We start from the raw sequence: 24246 nt of genomic DNA, 5'->3' as shown, positions 1-24246 counted from the left end.
GCTGAATATCACACTTAACCGACTATGAGTTATCCGGCTTCGGAAACCTGGAAGTTAGTGCCGGTACTTCTGGGTTTAATGCTGGTTGCAGTCACCAAAATGCTGATCGCCACTGGCTGAATATTGGGCCCATTGTGTGGCTGAAATCGGTTGGGGTGGGATTCTTCATACACAGAAGGCCTTGGGACTTTTTCTTATAGAGTCTGATTTATAGGCACTCAAAGATAAGGGGAGGGAGCTGTGATGTGGCGGACATGATGTGCAGAATGTCACTTTGGCTTGCTCCCCATTGACATCCCAGATACTGCTATCTAGAGACACCACTGAACAGCAGTTAAAGCTGGTGTTATCTTTCAATGAATAATGCAGCTTGTAAAGTCAAATGGATACTGCATTATTCAGTTTGCCTATTAATGTACTTCCTTGCATACATTTGGATGTTTGCATCTCATCATTACTTTACTTGTGTTGAGCTAAAACATATGTGTGTGCTGTATTTATTTCTCATTCTGCAAAAACAAGCTTAGTCCAGTAGGTAGGTAAACCATGGTGGAGAGAGGCTGCAAATTCATCTTTGTCCTCAGAGAATTGATTCCTGTACATAATGGGGTTCTTTTACTAAAGTACAGTGAAGCACTGATATTGAGACAGCCGGAGTTAGACCTGCTAAATCCTGCTGTCACCAGTGAACCTGGAAATTTAATGCCGGGGCCGTATCCGGCCATCAACATTGAATTTTCGGGGGTTTTTTTTGGCACTGCAAACATAGCTGGTTAAGCCGATATTCATAGCTGACCTGTTAGGTTCTAGTAGTCAAAGATAGACCTACTATTTACACGGGTCTATCTGGCTGCTAAACTTAACCGGTCAGCCATTGAAAATCAGCAGTAACTGACAATCAGGGGCATTTTCGAAAGAGAAGGGTGCCCATCTTCCGACACAAATCGGGAGATGGGTGTCCTTCTCTCAGGGTCGCCCAAATCATCATAATCGAAAGCCAATTTTGGGCGTCCTCAGCTGCAGTCCGTCGCGGGGATGACCAAAGTTCACGGGGGCGTGTCGGAGGCATAGTGAAGGCAGGACTGGGGCGTGCTTAAGAGATGGGCATCCTCGGCCGATAATGGAAAAAAGAAGGGCGTCCCTGATGAGCATTTGGTCGACTTTACTTGGTCCATTTTTTTCACGACCAGGCCCCCAAAAGGTGCCCAAACTGATCAGATGACCACCGGAATCGGGGATGACCTCCCCTTACTCCCCCTGTGGTCATTAACCCCCTCCCACCCTAAGAAAAAACCTTTAAAAGTTGTTTTTGCCAGCCTCAAATGTCATACCCAGCTCCATGATAGCAGTTTGCAGGTCCCTGGAGCAGTTTTAGTGGGTGCAGTGCACTTCAGGCAGGCCCCACCTGTTACACTTGTGCTGGTAAATGTGAGCCCTTCAAAACCCACCCGAAATCCACTGTACCCACATGTAGGTGCCCCCCTTCACCCCTTAGGGATATGGTAGTGGTGTACAGTTGTGGGGAGTGGGTTTGGGGTTTTTTGGGGGGCTTAGCACCGAAGGTAAGGGAGCTATGCACCTAGGGTGCCCGGTTGGTGTCCTGGCATGTGAGGGGGACCAGTGCACTACGAATGATGGCTCCTCCCATGACCAAATGCCTTGGATTTGGTCGTTTTTGAGATGGGCGTCCTCGGTTTCCATTATCGCCAAAAACTGGGGACGACCATCTCTAAGGTCAACCATCTCAACATTTAGGTAGACCATCTCTAAGGTCGACCTAAACATTGAGATTTGGGTGTTCCCGACCGTATTATCGAAACAAAAGATAGACGCCCATCTTGTTTCGATAATAGCGGTTTCCCCGCCCCTTCGCCAGGACGTCCTTAGAGATGTGCGCCCTTAGAGATGCTCGTCCCCGTTCGATTATGCCCCTCTATGTCATGCCACATCATTATCCACATAGTGGTTCATAGCATCTTTCAGTCTCACTAAAAATGGAATTGTGAGACTGAAAGATGCTACAAACCGCTATGTGGATAATGATGAAGAAAAAACTAAGTTGCTAAACAAATACTTTTGTTCTATTTTCACTGAAGAAAATCCTGGAGAAGACCATGATTGACTGGCAAAAGTACATATAAGAATGAAGCAGATATAGCACCATTCACAGAAGAGAGAGTGTGTATGAACAACTTGAAAATCTAAAGGTGGACAAAGCCATGGGACCGGACGGGATCCACCCCAGGATATTGAGGGAGCTTAGAGAGGTTCTGGTGGATCCTCTTAAAGATTTAATAAATCCTTGGAGACGGGAGAGATTCCGTGGGATTGGAGAAGAGCGGTTGTGGTCCCTCTTCACAAAAGTGGTGATAGGGAAGAAGCTGGAAACTACAAGCTGGTAAGCCTCACTTCAGTTATTGGAAAAGTAATGGAAGCGATGCTGAAGGAAAGGATAGTGAATTTCCTGGAAGCCAATAAGTTGCATGATACGAGACAACGTGGTTTTACCAAAGGCAAATCGTGCCATACAAATCTCATTGAATTCTTTGACTGGGTGACCAGAGAATTGAATCAAGGTTGTGCTATAGTTGTAATCTACTTAGATTTTAGCAAAGCTTTTGACAGGGTTCCCCACAGGACTCTCTTGAATAAACTTGACAGGCTGAAGATAGGACCCAGCATGATGAACTGGATTAGGAACTGGTTGACGGACAGATGCCAGAGGGTGGTGGTTAATGGAATTTGCTTGGATGAGGGAAAGGTGAGTAGTGGAGTGCCTCCGGGATTGGTGCTGGGGCCGATTCTGTTTAATATATTTGTGAGTGACATTGCCGAAGGGTTAGAAGGTAAATCCTGGAGAAGGACCACGATGGACTGGAAATAATACAATTGAGAATGAAGTGGATAGAGCACCGTTCACAGAAGAAAGTGTGTATCAACAACTTGAAAAGCTAAAGGTGGACAAAGCCATGGGACCGGACGGGATCCACCCCAGGATATTGAGGGAGCTCAGAGAGGTTTTGGCAGGTCCTCTTAAAGATTTGTTTAATATATCCTTGCAGACGGGAAAGGTTCCGAGGGATTGGAGAAGAGCGGTTGTGGTCCCTCTTCACAAAAGTGGTGATAGGGAAGAAGCTGAAAACTACAGGCCGGTAAGCCTCACTTCGGTTATTGGAAAAGTAATGGAAGCGATGCTGAAGGAAAGGATAGTGAATTTCCTGGAAGCCAATAAGTTGCAAGATCCGAGACAACATGGTTTTACGAAAGGGAAATCGTGCCAAACGAATCTCATTGAGTTCTTTGATTGGGTGACAGGAGAATTGAATCAGGGACGAGCTATGGACGTAATCTACTTAGATTTCAGCAAAGCTTTTGACACAGTTCCCCACAGGAGGCTCTTAAATAAACTGGAGGGGCTGAAGATAGGACCTGAAGTGGTGAACTGGATTAGGAGCTGGTTGATGGACAGACGCCAGAGGGTGGTGGTGAATGGAATTCACTCGGAGGAGGGAAAGGTGAGTAGTGGAGTGCCTCAGGGATCGGTGCTGGGGCCGATTCTGTTCAATATATTTGTGAGTGACATTGCCGAAGGGTTAGAAGGTAAAGTTTGCCTATTGCGGATGATACTAAGATCTGTAACAGAGTGGACACCCGGGAGGGAGTGGAAAACATGAAAAAGGATCTGAGGAAGCTAGAAGAATGGTCTAAGGTTTGGCAATTAAAATTCAATGCCAAGAAATGCAAAGTGATGCACTTAGGGATTAGAAATCCACGGGAGACGTATGTGTTAGGCGGGGAGAGTCTGATAGGTACGGACGGAGAGAGGGATCTTGGGGTGATAGTATCTGAGGATTTGAAGGCGACGAAACAGTGTGACAAGGCGGTGGCCGTAGCTAGAAGGTTGTTAGGCTGTATAGAGAGAGGTGTGACCAGCAGAAGAAAGGGGGTGTTGATGCCCCTGTATAAGTCATTGGTGAGGCCCCACCTGTAGTATTGTGTTCAGTTTTGGAGGCCGTATCTTGTTAAGGATGTAAAAAGAATTGAAGCGGTGCAAAGAAAAGCTACGAGAATGGTATGGGATTTGCGTTACAAGACGTATGAGGAGAGACTTTCTGAACTAAACATGTATACTCTGGAGGAAAGGAGAAACGGGGGTGATATGATACAGACGTTCAAATATTTGAAAGGTATTAATCTGCAAATGAACCTTTTCTGGAGATGGGAAGGTGGTAGAACGAGAGGACATGAAATGAGATTGAAGGGGGGCAGACTCAAGAAAAATGTCAGGAAGTATTTTTTCACGGAGAGAGTAGTGGATGTTTGGAATGCCCTCCCGTGGGAGGTGGTGGAAATGAAAACGGTAACGGAATTCAAACATGTGTGGGATAAGCATAAAGGAATCCTGTGCCGAAGGAATGGATCCTCAGGAGCTTAGTCAAGATCGGGAGGTGAGGCTGGTGGTTGGGAGGCAGGGCTAGTGCTGGGCAGACTTCTACGGTCTGTACCCTGAAAATGGCAGATACAAATCAAGGTCAGGTATACATATAAAGTAGCACATATGAGTTTATCTTGTTGGGCAGACTGGATGGACCATAAAGGTCTTTCTCTGCCGTCATCTACTATGTACTGTATCTACTATAGCTGGTAACCGGGCTAGCCACTGACTGGGATATTCAGCGGGAGGTAGCCGGTTATCTCCTGCTGATATAGTGGCAAATAGCTGACTTGAGGGTATTTAACTGGCCGGGTGCTGTTTCTGGCCAGTTAAATACTTTTGAATATAAGTGTTTGCATTACTGTATGTTAGGTGCAAAATCTAGCACGCAGTAAGTGCAAAGCCTATGTGATAAATACAGAGGGAATGCCTAGCATTTACCCTGTATCTAGTTCACAGGGAAGACACTTACCACGTGGAAACTGTTTCACATGCCTGGCCCTGGTGCAGCCTGCCCACCATGCATCAGATTCAATTCTCCTTGCCCTACAATACACCTATTCTGTTGATCCTTTCCCCCTCCAGAAAATCCCACAATCTATCTGGTCCCTCCAAAGATCCCCTGATCCAATCCCATGTAGAAGCCCCTCTCTCTGAATGGAACCCCAACCCCACCTCTGGTGCAAAGCTCTTTCCACTCAGTCCAACCTGTTCCTTCCTCCAACCCCTCCACGACCCCCCTCGGGGTAATCCTTGGTCATCTGTAGGACCCGGGGGGGCAGTGGTACCTCTTCGCTCCCACTTTGCTTTACTCTGGGTGTCAAAATGGCCGCAATGACCCCTAGTGGTATTATTATGGTACTACTGCTAGGCGTCAGCCTTCCATATTTATTTAGTTTTATATATACTGCCTGGAAGCCTGAAAGGTGTCAAAATTGTGTACATTCAGATACAGTAAGCATTTTTCTGTCATGGAAGGGCTCACAATCTGAGTTTGTACCTGAGGCAATGGAGAGATCACAAGGAGCTGCAGTGGCATTTGAACCAGGTAAATTGCCCTTATAGGGCACACTGACCCCTAGTGGCAGTACTGCAAGTCTACCACTAGGCATCATTGGCAATATTTTGACACCTGGAACCAGAGAGGGTAGAAGTGGAGGGGGACCACTTCCACCCTGTCCCTCTAGATGACCAGGGACTAATTCCAAGTAAGGTCTAGGAGTACTTGCAGTTTTGGAGTGTAGTGAGGGTCAGGTTAGAGTGAGGGGAAGAAGCTTTGGGTCAGAACTAGAGCTTCACCAAGGGGTTACATTTGCAGGATAGGGCCTTCTAGGGTGAAATTGTATTGGGGGTTCTTCTAGAGGTGGATCAGATCAGGAGGTGCATCTGGGGGAGATCAGATTAAGTGGAGAGGATCTTCTAGGGGGAGCAGAGGGATACTGTGGAAGGGAACAGACTGGAGGAGTGGCTGCACCATGGCTTCACGTCTTGTGGAAGGTTGGTAAAGTAAGAAAAATCTCATATATAAAGAAAGTAGAGGATATAACACTCCAACCTAAAGAACATTTTTATAAAGATAATGGTTACTTTTAGTTGTCCAAGCCATGGTGCTCCCGCATCTAAGGCTTCTAATGCAGCAAGAATTATGAGCCTACCATATGGGGCTCTCCTTTGGTGCCCAGATACATCCCTGAGTAAACCAAAATCTCTGTGAAAATGCTGTTTGGATGTATCTGGGCACTAAATGAGAGCCCCATATGGTAGGCTCATAATTCTTGCTGCCTTAGAAGCCTTAGGTGCGGGAATGCCACGACTAATATAACTGAGAGTAGCTATTATCTTTATAAAAATGTTCTTTAGGTTGGAGTGTCACATCCTGTACTTTCTTTATATTGGGGATGTTTCTTACTTTAGTGATTCTATATTCCCTGTCAGTGTTTTTTTTTTTTTTTTTGTGGAAGGTTGGGGCAGACATGTTACTAGACTGCCAGTAACATGACTAGACATAATGCCATTATTGGCAGTGTAACAACTAATATACAAAACTAACCCACAATTCTGTCACAGCTGGCCGCTGCTCTGCTCCATCCCATCACAACCATCCCTTCCTACATTAAGCACCTAGCATGGATTTTTACCATGCTAGCTGGTTTTAATCCATGGCAGCTGTTTGGGGGGGGGGGGGGGGGGGCTGTTGTCTACATGAATGTTTATCGTGGTAAAACCTGAACTATAAAGAGCCTCAAAATTTTCTATATTTACAAATTAACAGAATTGATGCCTGAATGCCTGGGAAATAGCACTTACCTGCTGCTATCACTTTTATCTGAAGTCACAATGGCATTCATGAAACTATGGCATTAGTTGATATTATATAATTCTATTCTAATGCACCTGAAATTGAGTCAGTTACCTTTCACTGCTGCTTTTACTGTAGCAATAACAATATGATTTATATTCCGCAGTCGTCCTCACAGTTCTACGCGGATCACAATGTCAAGAAGCTGGACCGTCACCAGGAAAAGCAATATTTAACAAAATTTACACAATGACCCAACACACATTTGACCCCAAATAATGCAGAACAAACCCGAGAGACTAATATTATCCATTTAAATACAGCAGATACAGCAATACCCCTAACCAGCAGAATCCTTCTATGGCCTTCTTCAAGTATCCTGTCTTTTATTTCTCTTTGACTTTCTGCACTTTAGGTTGAGGATTTCAGAAAGTGGGTTTGCCATTGCAGAGCTGAGGGGTCTTGCACTTGATTTGTGATTATGGTTTAGTGTATCAATCTCTGCCTGTTGTTATGGTTTATGGAAGATTTTCTAGCATGAGAAGTAAGCTCTGTGCTTTAAGACATGCCTCTTGTCCTGATAAGAGATCTTCCATGCCCTTTATGATACTGATGATTATTGCTTTTCATGATTATAATTATCAATTTGTTCGCTTCACTTATTTCCCCTTTATTGGATAGTTAATACCATGTAACTCATTTATTTCTTCTCATTTCTCTGTAGAATTATCCGGACAAAGGTGCAGCAGCCCCCTAACCAGCAGGTTCCAGCATCGAGTCACAGCATAGGTGAGAAAAACTTTTCTTTTCTTTTCTTACATGATAATCTAATACAATAAGGATATTCTAAAGAACTTTTAATTATTCCCATGGATGATAATTCTGCATAAAACACTTCAGTACACACGCACTAATGCTACTGCTTTGTCATTCCCCAAGGCCTGAATGCAGCAAATGAATTTTATAAATACTACTAAAAGGTTTTGAATTTTGTGATTATTATGATAAATTGCTTTCAAAGTGGTACAGCAAATTGAAATCTAAATAAAAAAAAATCTCTACTAATGGGGGTCTATAGAATGTCAGATAATTAATGTAATAAATCAAGAAAGGGGTACTTATTCATAATATTTTCTGCATCATTAGTCTGTAAGTACTTTTGAATAGGTTTTTTTGAAAATACCTTATCAACCATACCTGCCATGAAGTAGCCAAACTTTCCAAACTTTTTTTTCGCTCTCAAAAATCTTTGTTGTTTTTTTTAAAATTCCACCAAGTGTAAATGCAGACTAAGTACATCCGCTGCTGAGGAGTATACTGTCATTTGTATCACAGTGTAGAGGCCTGAGTCAGAATGTCCATTGACATGGTTCATTAGTTAATATAATTACGGGTCTGTGCTTAGAGTGTTTGGGTGCCTTCTCTCTGGCAGAGGTTTACTGTTTCCTTGAAGGATCTGTGTGATATATTGATGCATAGATGGCTTGTTGGTCTCTCCTCTGGGCAGTATCATAGCAGGAATTTGATCAATAATAGAATTTGATCAATAATAATAATAACAATAATTAGAATTTAGATAACGTGTGTTCTCAGAAGAATGGCAAATTGATATTTATCAAGTAAGCAAAAATGCATCATTAAGCTACATTCGGGTCACTCACTTCGGTATGTTTGTGGCATGAACAGGACAGCTACATCAGGTCTCAGGTAAGAAGAGGCTTTCGTGATTTTCTTTGTACAGAAATATAAATTAAGTCACCTTAATATTGTATACATTTTGAAGGGAAGGTTATTACTATTGCCACAGATACAGGTAAAATGCAATGAAAACAGAGGGTAAACAAGGGGGTATGCAGACAATATCAAAACCATGACTAGGACCAACAAATCCTCAGAGCATGACTGCAAATCCCAACTTCTAATCTCCAGACTTCCCCTTCTCCTTCACACTTCAGTGGTCAAGGAGAAATAATTAAACCAAAACATTAATTCTTGAAGCTGATCACTCTTCATTTGACCAGTTTCCTTGCAGGCATCACAGAGGGTTTCATTTACCCACGCTTTTCTGCCGTTCTGTGTCTCTGGAAAAAGAAACTTAGTAAATGAGAGCTAGAGTGCTTTGATGTCTGGCAATCAGGATTAATTATTATATTTTCACACATATAACATGCAAGTTATATGCGTTTTTTTAAACCGGGACACCCTCTGTGCGCTATATATGTGAGTGTGCTATACAGATATATTTTATACGGTCAGCCGAATGCGGTATCTTTCCCTTCTCCTTCTTCCCCCTCTCCACGCAGTCCCTCACGCTTCCTGCATCTCTGCCTGTCCCTTCCTCTTCTACACTCCTCCCAACAGTCCTTCTGTATCTGATCCAGCAACGATCCAGACAGGCAGCCTAGAGTGGCATCAAAGGTCTTTTTTCTGGTGTGGAGACAGGAAGTTAAGTCAGAGGAGGTGGGCATGCTAGAGGAAAAAGCCTCTGATGCTCATGCTAGAGGAAAGGTCTGTGGTGCTGCTTATTGCTGCCTGTCTGGATTGCTACTGGATCGGATACAGAAACAAAGTAAGGAGGATGGGGGTGGGGGGTGGGGTGGGAGGAGAGGAAGGGAAAGAGGGAAAGGGAGATATGCCAAACACATGGAGGATTGCGGGGTGGGCCTGTTGCTGTCATAAACCATATTTTATGCATATAACACATGTTATAGGAGTGGGTTCATTATGAGGTCCTTTTACTAAGCTGTGGTAAAAGGGGGCCTGCATTAGCGTTGTTGCGTGTTTTTGACATGCACTGAGACTCCCTTTTACCGTAGTGGGTAAAAGGCTATCTTTTTTTCCCGAACAGTCATTTCGAGGGGAGCACTTACCACCACCCATTGAGGTGGCAGTAAGGGCTCCTGCACTAACCTGGCAGTAAGCGGGCAACACTGATTACCGCTGGGTAAGCACCTGCCTGGGGAAATGAAGTGCCTGGGGGTGGGATCTATCACTGGGCTCCTGCAGTAGCCTGGCAGTAGTTCTGGACTGGCACATAGCAAGCCCACTGTCGCTCACCTTTACTACAAGGGTTCCTCTATGAATTTATTTTTACATAGGAATGTTATCAATAGAAATCAAGCAAAATAAAACATGGAATAATTTTTTACAGAATGAGTTTTACTCCAACAATTACCTGATCTACATCAAAGTTTTCGTAGTAAACAGTATATGAAAATGGAATGGAATAACAAAATTTCAAAAAAAGTCTCGTATTCCAGTTTAAAAGTCTTACTTCAGCAAGGCCCAATACTGTTAAAAGTGCTTCAGGCATCTACTTTTGCGTTTGTGACCGGTTATATTTTCCCGTTGCAAAAACCAGCAGTAGTCCCCCATCATGTTGGGTTTCCAGCGGTCTTGATATCTGTTCTCCATTGTGGAAATGTCTTTACGTAACTTCTCTCCATGTTCGTCACTTACGTGTCCCCAATTGGGTGGGAAAAAGTCAAGATGAGAATATAAGAAATGCATTTTCAATGACATTCGGCAGCCAAGTTGTTCATATGCTTTAAGCATAGTTCAGCATAGTTTTCAGCTCGTCTGTTCCTAAGGAAGTTCTGCACTACTAGCACAAATGTATCCCAAGCATTAATATTATAAGTGAATAGGCTTTGCATATATAACTTAAAATCTAGACGTGTCAGGCAAATTCGGAGTTCATATTTGGAATCGGCGGGTTCAATTTAGTATAAATCACATTTTTCTCTCAGTAGGAAAATCATTGTTGCTTTGTGCAATGTCCTCCTTTATTGACTGATGACCCGACACGGGCCATGTTTCGGCGCAACAGGCGCCTGCTTCAGGGGTCAAAAAATTCTTACTTGTGATTCTCTAGAGAGCCCACTTTTATGTACCGACAGTGTTCTCTTGCTGATAGCGCTCTGTGAGCTTAGTCACTACCTACCTTAGAGACATTGTGTCTTTTTTGGCTATACACTCATCTCTGGAGAATTACGAGTAAGAATTTTTTGACCCCTGAAGCAGGCGCCTGTTGCGCTGAAACACGGCCCATGTGAGGTCATCATTCAATAAAGGAGGGACATTGATGATCCAATCCTGGAAGCCCAGTGTTGCTTTTTTTGGTTCAGGCTTACCGGTCTGTAATTTCCTGGATCACCCCTGGAACCCCTTTTAAAAATCGGTTTTACATTGGTCTCCCTCCAATCTTCAGGTACTATGGATGATTTTAATGAAAGGTTACAGATCACTAACAGCAGATCAGCAGATCAGCAATTTCATGTTTGAGTTCTTTCAGTACCCTAGGGTGCATGCCATCTGGTCCAGGTAATTTACTACTCTTTAAAGTACATTTTCTTTTCTCTCTTGCATCCTCTTTCTGATCTCTCAGTGTGTGCTGTAGGAGAAGGGTCATAGTCATATAGAAATTATTGCACTTACTGTAAAAAATGGATCATTAAATAATGATCACTTGTACATGTAAAATGATTAAAATGACTGAAGGAAAAGATCAGAGCCTGTTTGAAGAGAGGCACATATTATGGAAGGGAAAAAGAGGCATTTTTGGTGATAAGGGAAATGTCTCACCCTGATACTTGGAGAAGACAAATAAAGTGGCCCAGGGGAGGTGTGTGAGTTTCAGTGATGGGATGATGAATAGAGTGATGGGTTTGGGAGATGAAAAAAGGGGAAAAGGGGAGTGGGTATTGGATTGGAGAAGATAGAGGGTTTTGCTAAAAGGCTGCAATTACAGTCTACAGAGGTTGGGATTCTAAAGGAGCTAAAAGAGAGGGAAAATCTATCTCTTTCTCTGTCTGTCTGTCTGTCTGTCTCTATACTTGAGAAGAGGAGGAAAGGTTTTCCTCAGTGCTGAAAAACAACTGCAGCTGCAGGACTTGTCCAAAAGAGGGCTGAGGTTCCAAAAGAATGAATACAGACTGATTTCTCTGCTCTGTGAAATCTGTGAAGCCTCTTTGGCTACTGCAGATCACAGATAACAGAGGATTGGAAAATCTTAAGAGTTAAATTCATGGAAGCATTTGTTGGAATTTCCCTGGGGAGAAGGAAGGGTGATCTCAGCTGCTTAAACCCTTCTACCTCAGGTGGAGGCACCAGATGTCACACGTACAAGGGACCAACAGAGTTGGCCCGCGGGGGGGGGGGGGGGGGGGGGGGGGGGGGGGGGGGGGGTGGTCCTGCCAGATCAGACCTGAGCCCAGGAACACTCAAAAACGGGGCATTACGTTTATAAAATATATGTGTATGCACACACTTTAGGTCAAACTTTTATTCCTATTCCTGAGCAGGCATAAAGGTCCACAGTGTCAATCTAGGCATGGTTTCTGCCATTTTGGCCCAGGTATTTTATGAAGATACATAGCAATGATTTCTGTAAACAGTGCCTAAAAATATTGGTGCTGAAAAAAGTTAGGTACTGTTTATAGAATAGCACTTAGAGCAGGTAACCGTGATTACATGTAGGTATGACCATTTACACCAATTAAACCTTGGTGTCAATCACCTTGCCTACATTAGGTTCAGATTCCTCTAATTCTATAACTGCACGTATAAATTGTAGGAACGTCCCTGATCCTCCCTTGACCCTTCCATGGCTGTGTTCCCTTTTTGAACCTGTGTTTAAAATTTACGAGTGGATCCTATGCCTAAATTTATGTATGTAAAAATTGTAATTAATTCCAATTAGTACCAATAATGGCTTGTGAAGATCTCAATTATCAGTGCTAATTGTCTCATTATTCAATTAAATTGCACACACAAATTGAGCATGTGCCCATATTTGCACGTGTAATTGTTAGTGCTTTTTATAGAATTCGGAGGATAGGGGTCAGTTAAAGCATGCTATATAATTTGCACGGTAATGAGCTGCTTTACATACATTTGCATGTTTTGCATCTCATTACTATGTAGCCTGTGGTGACTTAGTTATCACTGCATTATGTTAATCTAAGTCATGCTAGCAGGACCGCTGAGGGGGAGGGGGGCAGGGAGGCCAAAATTCCCCGGGCTAGGCCTCCAAGGGGAAGCCTGACGCCAGCAAGCTTCTTCCTGCCTGCCTGCTTCCGGGTCTGTCTGTCTGCTCCTCTGTGTCAGGATGACCCGGATGATTGTATTAATACGATAACTTGGGTGACCCGGGTTATTGCGTTAATGCAATTATCCAGGTCCTTCTGGCACACAGGATTAGAGAGATAGACCGAGGGAGGATCAGTCAGACATAGGAAGGTAAGGGGGCAGGCAGGGGCTGTGGCCCAAATGTGGGGGGTGGCCTGAGTGGGGGGGGGGGGGGGGGAATGTGGCACAGCAGTGGCAGCGGCCCAGGAAGGGGCGGTGGCGGTCCTGTCCTGGGCCCAGCTGTGTCTTTCGGCAGCCCTGCATGCTAGTGCCCTTTAACATGTATAAGGTCCAAATAATGTGTCCTTAGAGCCTAATGCAGTTTGAAGACTTCCTTCCATAGGCACCTATCCAGCTTATTTTTGAAAGAGATCGCCGGCCATCTTCCGACACAAATCGGGAGATGGCCGGCCATCTCATGAACCCGGCCAAAGCGGTATAATGGAAAGCCAATTTTGACTGGCTCCAACTGCTTTCCGTCGCAGAGCCGGCCAAAGTTAAAGGGGGCATGTCGGCAGGGTACGGAAGGCAGGACGGGGCGTGTTTATGAGATGGCCGGCTTTGGCCGATAATGGAAAAAGATGGCCGGCTCTGACGAGCATTTCGCCGGCTTCACTTGGTCCATTTATTTTTAGGATCAAGCCTCAAAAAAGTGCCCCAATTGACCAGATGACCACCGGAGGGAATCAGGGATCACCTCCTCATACTCCCCCAGTGGTCACCAACCCCCTCCCACCCCCCAAAAATTAAAAAAAACATTTTTTTGCCAGCCTCTATGCCAGCCTGAAATGTCATACCGAGCTCTCTGACAGCAGTATGCAGGTCCCTGGAGCAGTTTTTTTGTGGGTGCAGTGCACTTCAGGCAGGTGGACCCAGGCCCATCCCCCCTACCTGTTACACTTATGGTGGTAAATGGGAACCCTCCAAATCCCCCCCAAAACCCACTGTACCCACATGTAGGTGCCTCCCTTCACCCCTTAGGGCTATGGTAGTGGTGTAGTGGGTTTTGGGGGGATTTGGGGGGCTCAGCACCCAAGGTAAGGGAGTTATGCACTTGGGACCAATTTTTGAAGTCCACTGCAGTGCCCCCTAGGGTGCCCATTTGGTGTATATATATCCTATATAATAATTCTCACCTCCAACAGGATGTGCTTGGGACCATGCCTGCCGGAAGTGGTCTGCTAGGCAGGCACGCACTGACCTCAGTGACATCAGTGACAGACAATTTGGCAAAGCAAAACAATCTGAGTGCCCCCTAGGGTGCCCGGTTGGTGTCCTGGCATGTGAAGGGGGCCAGTGCACTACAAATGCTGGCTCCTCCCATGACCAAATGCCTTGGATTTGGCCGGGTTTGAGATGGCCTGCTTCAGTTTCCATTATCGGCGAAAACCGATGCCAGCCATCTCAAACCCAGCCATCTCTGACATTTCGCCGGCCCCAACCATATTATCGAAAGAAAAGATGGCCGGCCATCTTTTTCGATTATATGGTCAGGGACAGCTCTTTACGGCGCCGTCCATATAGATGGCTGGCCATCTATTTGGCCGGCGCCATTCGATTATGCCCCTCCACGTGTCTTTATAAAATAGGCTCGAAATAGGCACCTACTTGGTCTTCACATATAGATGACCTATTATAAAATTACCCTCCAAATGACTATATGATACATTTTACCTCACCAACTTTGAGTCTACTTTGATATTAAAATATTGGGATCCGAAAAGTGCATTACAAACTTCCGAATGAGGTTGCTTCACTTTTTCAATGTTCAAAATGAGAAAGTTTAGTAAGTCCCTTCCCAAAATACATGGCATACACATTTTTTTAAAAAGGTTTTTAAATAAAGACTTATAAAGTCAGCTGGATTGTTATTGTTTGAGTAATATATAATAATTCTCACCTCCAACAGGATGTGCTTGGGACCGTGCCTGCCGGAAGTGGTCTGCTAGGCAGGCACGCACTGACCTCAGTGACATCAGTGACAGACAATTTGGCAAAGCAAAACAATCTGAGTGCTGGCCATTAGGACACAGGGTTGATAGGAGAGTTTTAAAAGACTGAAGGAACCGAAAGTGTTAAATGGGGGAGGGGGGAGTTCTGAATGACTGAAAGACATGAACATTGGGAAAGGAAAACAATCTGAATGCTGGCCATTAGGACACAGGGTAGATAGGAGAGTTTTAAAAGACTGAAGGAAACGAAAGTGTTAAACTGGAGAAGTGGGGGGGGGGGGGGGGGGGGGGGGGGGGGAGTTGTGAATGACTGAAAGACATGCAAATTTGGGACAGAAAAACAATCTCAATGCTGGCCATTAGCACACAGGGTACATAGGAGAGTTTTAAAAGACTGAAGGAACCAAACGTGTTCGGGGGGGGGGGGGGGGGGGGGGGGGGGGCAAGTTCTGAATGAATGAAAGAAATGAACATTTACGAGAGGAACACAATCTGAATATGCCGGGCATTTGTACACAGGGTAGATAGGACACTTTAAAAAAAAAAAAATGAAGGACGTGAAAGTATTACATCTTGGGGGAGGGGTGAGGAGGAAAGCGGTGGGGTATCCGGATACTGGGCTTTAGGGCCACGGGGGTACATAGACTTTTGAAAGCCTTAAGGAACCCAAAGTGTGGGAAGGAGGAGGAAGAGGAGGGAAGGGAACGGGGTGAGGGGCATTAGGGAGGGGGCACTGTCACACACTCTCATTCTCACACACACACTGTCACACAGACAGTCTCACTCTGTCACACACCCGCACATTCACTCTGGCTCTCTCTCTCAAACATACACACTCCCAGGAAACCTTGCTAGCGCCCGTTTCATTCGTTCCAGAAATGGGCCTTTTTTTTACTAGTATATATATATATATACACACACACACATATATATGTTTGTGTTTTGTATCTTGAGAATTCTCGTTTAATTTCTTTATTTTGTTGTAGCCTCAACAGGGTCGGTGACTCAGGTGTCCTCAGTGAGTACCGTTCTGCAGGCTCCTCTTACTCTATCAGTGGAATACTGGGAATTACATCTTCTGGTACAGAAACCAGCAAGCGTAAACGAGATGAAGGTAAGATTAGCTTTCTCTCTTGTATATGTGCCTTCTAACTAAGCATACACCTGAAAATGGATGTTGTGTGTATTTTATACTGTGTAGGCTATGCTGATATTTCTAGTTTGATGTATGAGAAGTTGATTTTGCAACTTGTACACTAAAGGTGCCACAAAATCCTTTATTGTAGGTTGAACTAGACATGGGCCCTGTTTTGGCCTTTCAGCCTGCTTCAGGAGTCTGAGAAAATTTGTCACAACAATGTATATAAAATCTGATTAGTTCATACTCTGGGAAAAAAAAGCTCCACTGGGTTGTGACCTAATCAGATTTTATATATGACATTGTGACACATTTTCTCAGACTTTGAAGCAGGCTGATAGGCCCGTGTCAAGTCTAGTTCAAGCTACAATAAAGGATTTTGTGGCATCTTTAGTGTACAAATTGTGTTTTGTTTCACCTTCACTGTTTGATGCTATTTTGACCTGGAGGATTGTTCTTCTGTTGTTTCTTTCTGTCTAAGTTGATTTTGAAGTCATTAGCATAAAAGTATGAGAACTCTGTTGTTGTAGTATTGGATTCTGGTGATGAGCAGAGGACCAGAAAATGGAACCTACATTTTTTCTTTGAAAAACTGATTTGACTTTTAGTTTTATCGCACTGTATTTCAGGACTTACTGAGGCCAATATTTAGTAGGGTGGCAGTTGCATAGAGAAGCAGGTAGCTTATCCAGTTATATTTATTCAGAATTTCAGCTACACTATCCATGTAAGTCAGACCACTGAATATGCAGTCTTATAGCTGAATGGATAAGTTATCCATTTAAGTTGAAGTGAACCGCACAAATCATTTTGAATATTGACGATTTAGTGTTCTCCACTAAAAGCTGGCCTAGATTAGATGGATGTCAATGGTTCGCCAAATTCAGAAGTGATTTCAAAAATATTACTTCTCTGTGCAGTAAATGGGGATTAACTAAAAGATGAAACCAGTGTAAACTGAAAATATATGAAAACAAGATAATGTATAACAGTTATTGTAAAAATAGTGCAGAGGAATAATGATGTAGGAATTCATATATATGAATAATGTAAAATTACATCCCTTCTCTCCTGATAGGGTGCCTTATCTGTGAAATGAGTCAGGCACTTGCCTGAACAGACAGAAATGTGTAAAATTCTCTAGTTGAAATCCCCAGTGGGTTATGTCACTAGAAGGTAATAGAACAATACTTACCCAGACTTCTTACACTCCAAGGATGACAAAATCTCCTGCCAGATAGCATATGAGGATCAGATAATGCCTGGTGTATGCTGTGAGCAAGTACAAGTCCTGCAATGACACGGAACAGAAATGTGTTGAGTGAAAAAAAGGCAATTTTGTAGTGCTGTTAGCATGGGGAAGCTAAGGAAGTTCATGGGGCTATGGGTAGATGAGCAGGTCGGAGGCTAAGGGTGCAGGAACCTCCAATGTACAAAATTTCCTCAAAGAAGTTGCAGGAAACAGGTAACATGAAGGGGTCTCAGACCCATGAGATATGCTAGCATATTTGGCATCACCTTCTTGAATCTGTCATGTTCCAGGAGATTCCTAACCCTTGTGACTCCAACCAAAGGCACCAAGTGTAAGAGGCTTGGGGGAGGCTAAGCCTTTTCCAAAATATGGGCGGGTAGACAGGAGCAGAACTACTACTACTACTACTATTTAGCATTTCTATAGCACTACAAGGCGTACGCAGCACTGCACAAGCATAGAAGAAAGACAGTCCCTGCTCAAAGAGCTTACAATCTAATAGACAAAAAATAAAGTAAGCAAATCAAATCATTAATGTGTATAGGAAGGAGGAGAGGAGGGTAGGGTGAGGTGAGTGGTTACAAGTGGTTACGAGTCAAAAGCAATGTTAAAGAGGTGGGCTTTCAGTCTAGATTTAAAGGTGGCCAAGGATGGGGCAAGATGTAGGGGCTCAGGAAGTTTATTCCAGGTGTAGGGTGCAGCGAGACAGAAGGCGCGAAGTCTGGAGTTGGCAGTAGTGGAGAAGGGAACAGATAAGAAGGATTTATCCATGGAGCGGAGTGCACGGGAAGGGGTGTAGGGAAGGACGAGTGTGGAGAGATACTGGGGAGCAGCAGAATGAGTACATTTATAGGTTAGTAGAAGAAGTTTGAACAGGATGCAAAAACGGATAGGGAGCCAGTGAAGCGACTTGAGGAGAGGGGTAGTATGAGTAAAGCGACCCTGGATCATGAACCACTAACATTTAGGCGGAGAACAAGGCAGGCACTAGGGTGGTGACTGAGGCAGGATTCTAGAGAAAGCAGCTAATTTCCGACTTCCTGCCTTTAATTGGTCCTGGCTGGCACAATGAGCCAATCAGCAATCAAAAGTGGGGAAACAGTTTTTGTAACTCATGCAGCAGGAAGGAAGAAGGTGGGGGCTCAAAGAAGAGAGTGCAAGTGAGTATTATGTGTAGGGGACAGTAAGAGGAGACAGCAAATGAGTAAGGGTAGAGTTGTAGAGAGAAGGGAGGGATTGTGTGAGTTTAAGAGTTCCCAGGAGGTAGGGGATAAAAAAAGAGAAAATCTGTGCAGCACAGGTTTCCCCCCACCCCTCAACTTCACCATATCCAAGGAAGCGAATTATCAGGTTCCTATAACTCCAGCTGATATTGGTCAGTGACAAATCATGGGGGACTAGAGCATGTGAGAAGTGAGGAAGGGGTTGAAGACCAGCAACTTCTATAGAAAGTTCTCATGGCTGCCAAAGGATCTCTTGAAATGGAAATCACATTCTATTGAGCTTGAAACCTACTGCTGGAAAGGGGCAGCCTTGAGAGGTTTCTGCCAACACTATCAAATGGAAACAAAAAGTTTGCAGTTCAAATTTAGGTTGTGAAGATGGCTAAAATAAAAATACGTGAGTGGGCTTCAATGTGTAACAGAGTCTGTATATAGGTGTCTTTTCATAACTGACTCTGAAGACATTTTACAGCCAGTCTTCCATGTCCTAAAAGGAATCTCAGAACTTCCATTAATGCCAGAGGTAGGTATCACCTTATAGACTAACCAATTTATTGAGGTATGAGCTTTTGAGAAACAGAATCCACTTGTGAAAGAGACCCCCGTGCTTCCTGTCCCAACAGAAGTCCAGCTACTTCCACTGAGGTATGGGCTAAAACCTCCAGGATCAGGCCCAAGCTGATCAATCAGCTGATTGATCATCAAGGCACTCCACTTGAAGATAGCATTTTTAACAGACCAGTGCATCAGCTAACATCACTGATAGAGCTCATGGTCTGTGCTGTTGACTGCTAGACTCCCGGATATTCTAAATTCATCCTGCTCCATTTCAAATCATTAAAGACTAGTAAAAAAGGCCCGTTTCTGTTTTAAAGGAAACGGGCGCTAGCAAGGTTTTTCTCAGAGTGTGTATGTTTGAGAGAGTGTGTGTGAGAGTGACTGTGTGAGAGAGAGTGAATGTGCGAGTGTGGTGTGTGTGTGACAGAGAGAGAGTGAGACTGGGTGCGAGTGTGTTTGTGAGAATGAGAGTATGTGCCAGGGTCCCCCCTCCCTCCCAGTTCCAGGGTCGTTGTTCCCCCCCCCCCGTTCTGTCTCCCAGTTGCAGGTTCCCCCCTCCCTCCCAGTTGCAGGGGGGTCCCCCCTCCCTTCCTCCCTCCCTTTTTCCCAGTTGCAGTGTCCCCCCTCCCTCCCTCCCACCCAGTTGCAGGGTCGGTCGCCCTTCCTCCCTCCCATTTGCAGGGTCTGTCTGTCTCACCCCTCCTTTTATCCTCCACATTTTAAGGCACTGTCTATCCAGTTGAAACAGCTTTAGACTTGTTTCAGATGGAACAACAATTTAAAAATGACAATGTGAAGCAGCAGCTCCTAGGTTTGCTTGTTTTTGAATGTATACCAATGACGGCTGCGTAGGGGAGTGGAAACAGAGATTAACCAATGGACTTCTTTGCTTACCATAGACTTGCTTTGCTCACTTCCATTCCTGTCTATTAAACGTCCTGCAGCATCTCATAGGTTTGCTTGCTTTGTGACTTCACCTGAGGTGCAGCCAATCAGTGGGATTCATGAGGTCAGTTTGATCTACAGCACCTAGCAGGCCATGGTTCCAGGCAGCCTCAGAATGTTGGAGGTGAGAATTATTATATAGGATGACATGCTTTTTACTCTACTAAGAGTCCCAACATTTGTTTTGCTTGATCTTTGCCAGAAAAGCATAATGAAAATATTGGTTAAACCTGCGACCTCTCCATATCACCTGGGTGTGAGACCACAAAGAGAGCAAAAAAACCAGCAAAGCAAACGATGGTGGGTAGAAGATCTGTATTCAATGAAAATGACCCGACACGGACTGTATTTTGATTCTAAGGCCTGCATCAGGGATCTAAAAACATATAAAATAATACAAAGATACATTAAAAACATTCCACTTTCGAATGAATGAATGAATAAAATAAATAAATAAATAAATACATAGATAATTTATAAATACTAAATCAAAATAAATGGACTAAAACAATAATGGTTTCTATAAGTATACATAATAGTATGTAGAGCAGAAAATATACAAGTGCATATAACAAATGTACATAATTAGTGATATCTAAAAAGGTACCATACCTGCAATTTCAACACTACAATGTAACATCCTGAGCTTTGGTCAAGGAAATTACCAACATTACCAGATACAAGAGACTCATCATCATTATGCTCCATACCCTCAAACCTTCTACCCCAGCAGAGGCAGAGGAAGGGTATGAGGCAGGCACATCTGCCCATAGTATGTGAGGTTATTCCTATTTTCAACTTATCAACGATGGCTTTAAACTGATGATCAAGCAAATGTCCTACAGAAAGGTTGTTGTTTGTTTTGACACTAGATATCAGCCTTTTCAAACACGGGTTGATCTCTTTTGTTTCAGCAGAAAGCTACAAATTATTAATTTTTTCGCTGATAAAGATAGAACAGAGATGGATACGTGGATGGGCATAATTGAACGGGACGCCCAAGTTTTGCTGAGGACGTCCTCGTAAAACCGTCCGATAGAGGGGCGGGGAAACCCATATTATCGAAACAAGATGGACGTTCATCTTTTGTTTTGATAATACGGTCAGGGACACCCAAATCTTGACATTTAGGTCGTCCTTAGAGATGGTCGTCCCTAGACTTGGTCGTTTCTGATTTTCGGCGATAATGGAAACCGAGAACGCCAATCTCAGAACGACCAAATGCAAGCCATTTGGTTGTGGGAGAGCCAGCATTCGTAGTCCACTGGTCCCCCTGATATGCCAGGACACCACCGGCACCCTAGGGGGCACTGCAGTGGACTTCAGAAATTGCTCCCAGGTACATAGCTCCCTTTACCTTGTGTGCTGAGCCCCTCCAACCCTCCCCAACCCACTACCCAGAATTGTACACCATTACCACAGCCCTTACGGGTAAGGGGGGGCACCTAGATGTGGGATACAGTGGGTTTGTGGTGGGTTTTGGAGAGCTGACATTTACCACCACAAGTGTAACAGGTAGGGGGGAGGATGGGCCTGGGGTCCGCCTGCCTGAAGTGCACTGCACCCACTAAAACTGCTCCAGGGACCTGCATACTGCTGTGATGGACCTGAGTATGACATTTGGGCTGGCATAGAGGCTGGCACAAATTATTTTGAAAGATATTTTTTGAGGGTGGGAGGGGGTTAGTGACCACTGGGGGAGTAATGGGAGGTCATCCCTGATTCTCTCCGGTGGTCATCTGGTCAGTTTAGGCACCTTTTTGTGCCTTGGTCGTAAGAAAAAACAGGGCCAGATAAAGTCGTCCAAGTGCTCGGGGACGCCCTTTTTTTCCATTATGAGTCAAGGACGTCCATGTGTTAGGCACGCCCAAGTCCCGCCTTCGCTATGCCTCCGACAATGCCCCTGTGAACTTTGGTCATCCCTGCGACGGAAAGCAGTTGGGGACGCCCAAAATCAGCTTTTGATTATACCGATTTGGGCGACCCTGTGAGAAGGATGCCAATCTTCCGATTTGTGTCGGAAGATGGGCGTCCTTCTCTTTCGAAAATGAGCCTGTTAGTGATAAAAAAAACCTTCAGGATGGGTACCTCCTGGTCCCATGGATTCCTCCATTGAAGCTTTTAATAGATGTGTGCTGTTGAGTCGTTTTCATTGAATAAAGATCTTCTGCCCATCATCGTTTGCTTTGCTGTTTTTTGTGCAGAGCAGGTTCTCCTTGGCTTGTGCTTGTACCACTAGAGCACACCATTAACAAAGGAGAAGAGTCACCTACAGATAGGGTTCCTGAAGCACCAGCCTCAGTACCCTTCCTGTTTTGTAGGTACAGGAAAGAGACTATAGTTAGTTTATTTTAATTTAATTTAACAATTTGTAGCTCATTATTCCATTGAGCAGTACAAAGCGGGTAGCAGAATGAAATGAATTAATATGTTAAAAAATTCTTTCATACTATATACCCTACAAAGCAATATTAATTTTAAACATATTGTGAACCTTCATGCAACCTTATTAAAGCAATGTAATAATACTTTTTATCACAAGACAGTGAATGATTAAAACAATCATAAGCTGCTCAAACAATTTTCCGTCATCGAGATGAACTTTTTATGAACAATAAAATTAGATTTTCCCGGATATGCTAGAGTAACACAAAAGAGACATCAAGCGTTTCTAAAGCTCCGTCCAAGGGACCTACAGTTAGGATGTTTATTTTGGTTAATTTTCCTTGTAAATGCGTGGTGAAAGTTAATTCAGTCAAATATATTTTCTATGAAGCAATTCAATTGAGTCATTTTTTAGATTCTAAGCTAGCCGCTGTATTTAGTCAACAATCATTGGCTTTGTCTACATCTACTCCATAAAATTAAAAAAGAACTAGGCATATTAAGGTTTTCTTCTATTTTTAAGTTATGTACTTATATAAAAAAATGTTTCCTGGAATTTTACCTTGTCTCCCCCTATATTGTGGACTTGAAATGGATGAGATAGAATATTGTTACCTTATAATTTGAATTTGTATTGAGAAAAGATGTATAATTTCTTCCATTTTTGCATGTCAAGAGTTTCTTGTAAAAAATAATTAATATTTATAAATAATTAAAAAAAAATCATAAGCATAATAAATCCTAACAATATACCTATCTCTGACATTTAAAATCAATCATTTTGTTGGAATGGGATCATTTTATACCTTTGTGAGTAAAAAAGTTCATGCATCTCTGTGCAAGCTATGGTAACTTTTACTGTGAATATATGCACAAACTTCAGCTTTGAGAATTTGTGCACTCTTTCACATTCACACATTTTAAACACATATATTTATATTTATGTTTATGCAAATTTGAAACACTGTCTTTAGGTAGAATTTAAAAAAATGGTTTACATGCCTAAATTTTAAAAGTATTCATACATACATAACATACCAGCTCATTTTCGAAAGTGATCGCTGGCCATCAACCGACATAAATCGGGTTTTGCCATTCCAGGATAATAGATATGATTAGTGATGTCTTTTTCTTCATCTTTATCTTCTACATAGCGGTTCGCAGCGTCTTTCAGTCTCACATTCCTTTATTTGTCTTCCTCCTTTCACTAATATACCTGAAGAAATTTGTCACCCTTCCTTACATTTCTAGCCATTTTTTCTTCCGCTGATTCCTAAACCCACCAATCAAAGAGCTCTGGTTTCAAACTAACGTCATCCACTCTATTTCTGTGTCTATCTTTTTGGTCCATTTTTTTTTTAATTGAAATTTTTGAACAATTGCATATTGACAACATCCTCATAACAGTCATATATCACATACAGAATGTTTAAACATCAAGAACAGAAAGCAGTGTATCCCCCCTTCATCCCCTCCCCCCTATCCCTTACCGCAACCCCCCTCCCCCTTGTTACTAGTGGAATATCATAATGTGAAGACTGTGTTATAGCAGTCATAGTCTTGGTATAATCAATTTAGGTGCATCTAAATCTATCCCATTTTGTAATCGCCAGGCTCGATATTGTTCCCATTGCAAATTAATTTTGTTACATGTCCCAATCGTAGAGCTGTCATCTGGACATTTGGTATAGATAGTCCATCTTGTGTATCACCTTTATCGCTGGTGGAGCCAACTGGCTTTTCCACGCTGATGCCAGTGTGATTTTTCCAGCTACCAGCCAAACTGTCGTGAGCTTGTGAACAGACAACCGAACTCCTGGGGGTCGAATATGTAGCAAACAGATCTCCGGTTTAGTTGGGTATCTTACCCCAGTCACTGTAGCAAATAGGTCCAACAGTATGGTTGAACCTTAGGGCAAGACCACCAGAT

The 24246-nt window shown here is 43.5% G+C and overlaps 1 protein-coding gene across 1 annotated transcript in view; it reads left to right on the top strand.

Annotated features, from left to right (window-relative positions):
• Positions 1 to 24246, top strand: part of PAX5 (paired box 5) — a 790496-nt gene that overhangs the window by 181051 nt on the left and 585199 nt on the right. The window contains 3 exon segments of the mRNA XM_030194363.1: positions 7459 to 7523; positions 15802 to 15840; positions 15843 to 15929. Of these exon segments, the coding sequence (XP_030050223.1) occupies positions 7459 to 7523; positions 15802 to 15840; positions 15843 to 15929 (191 nt within the window).

Source organism: Microcaecilia unicolor, chromosome 2, assembly GCF_901765095.1.
Source record: "Microcaecilia unicolor chromosome 2, aMicUni1.1, whole genome shotgun sequence".
NCBI lineage: Eukaryota > Metazoa > Chordata > Amphibia > Gymnophiona > Siphonopidae > Microcaecilia > Microcaecilia unicolor.
The sequence above is the reverse complement of the archived record's forward strand: the minus strand, read 5'-3'. Positions and strand labels throughout refer to the sequence as shown.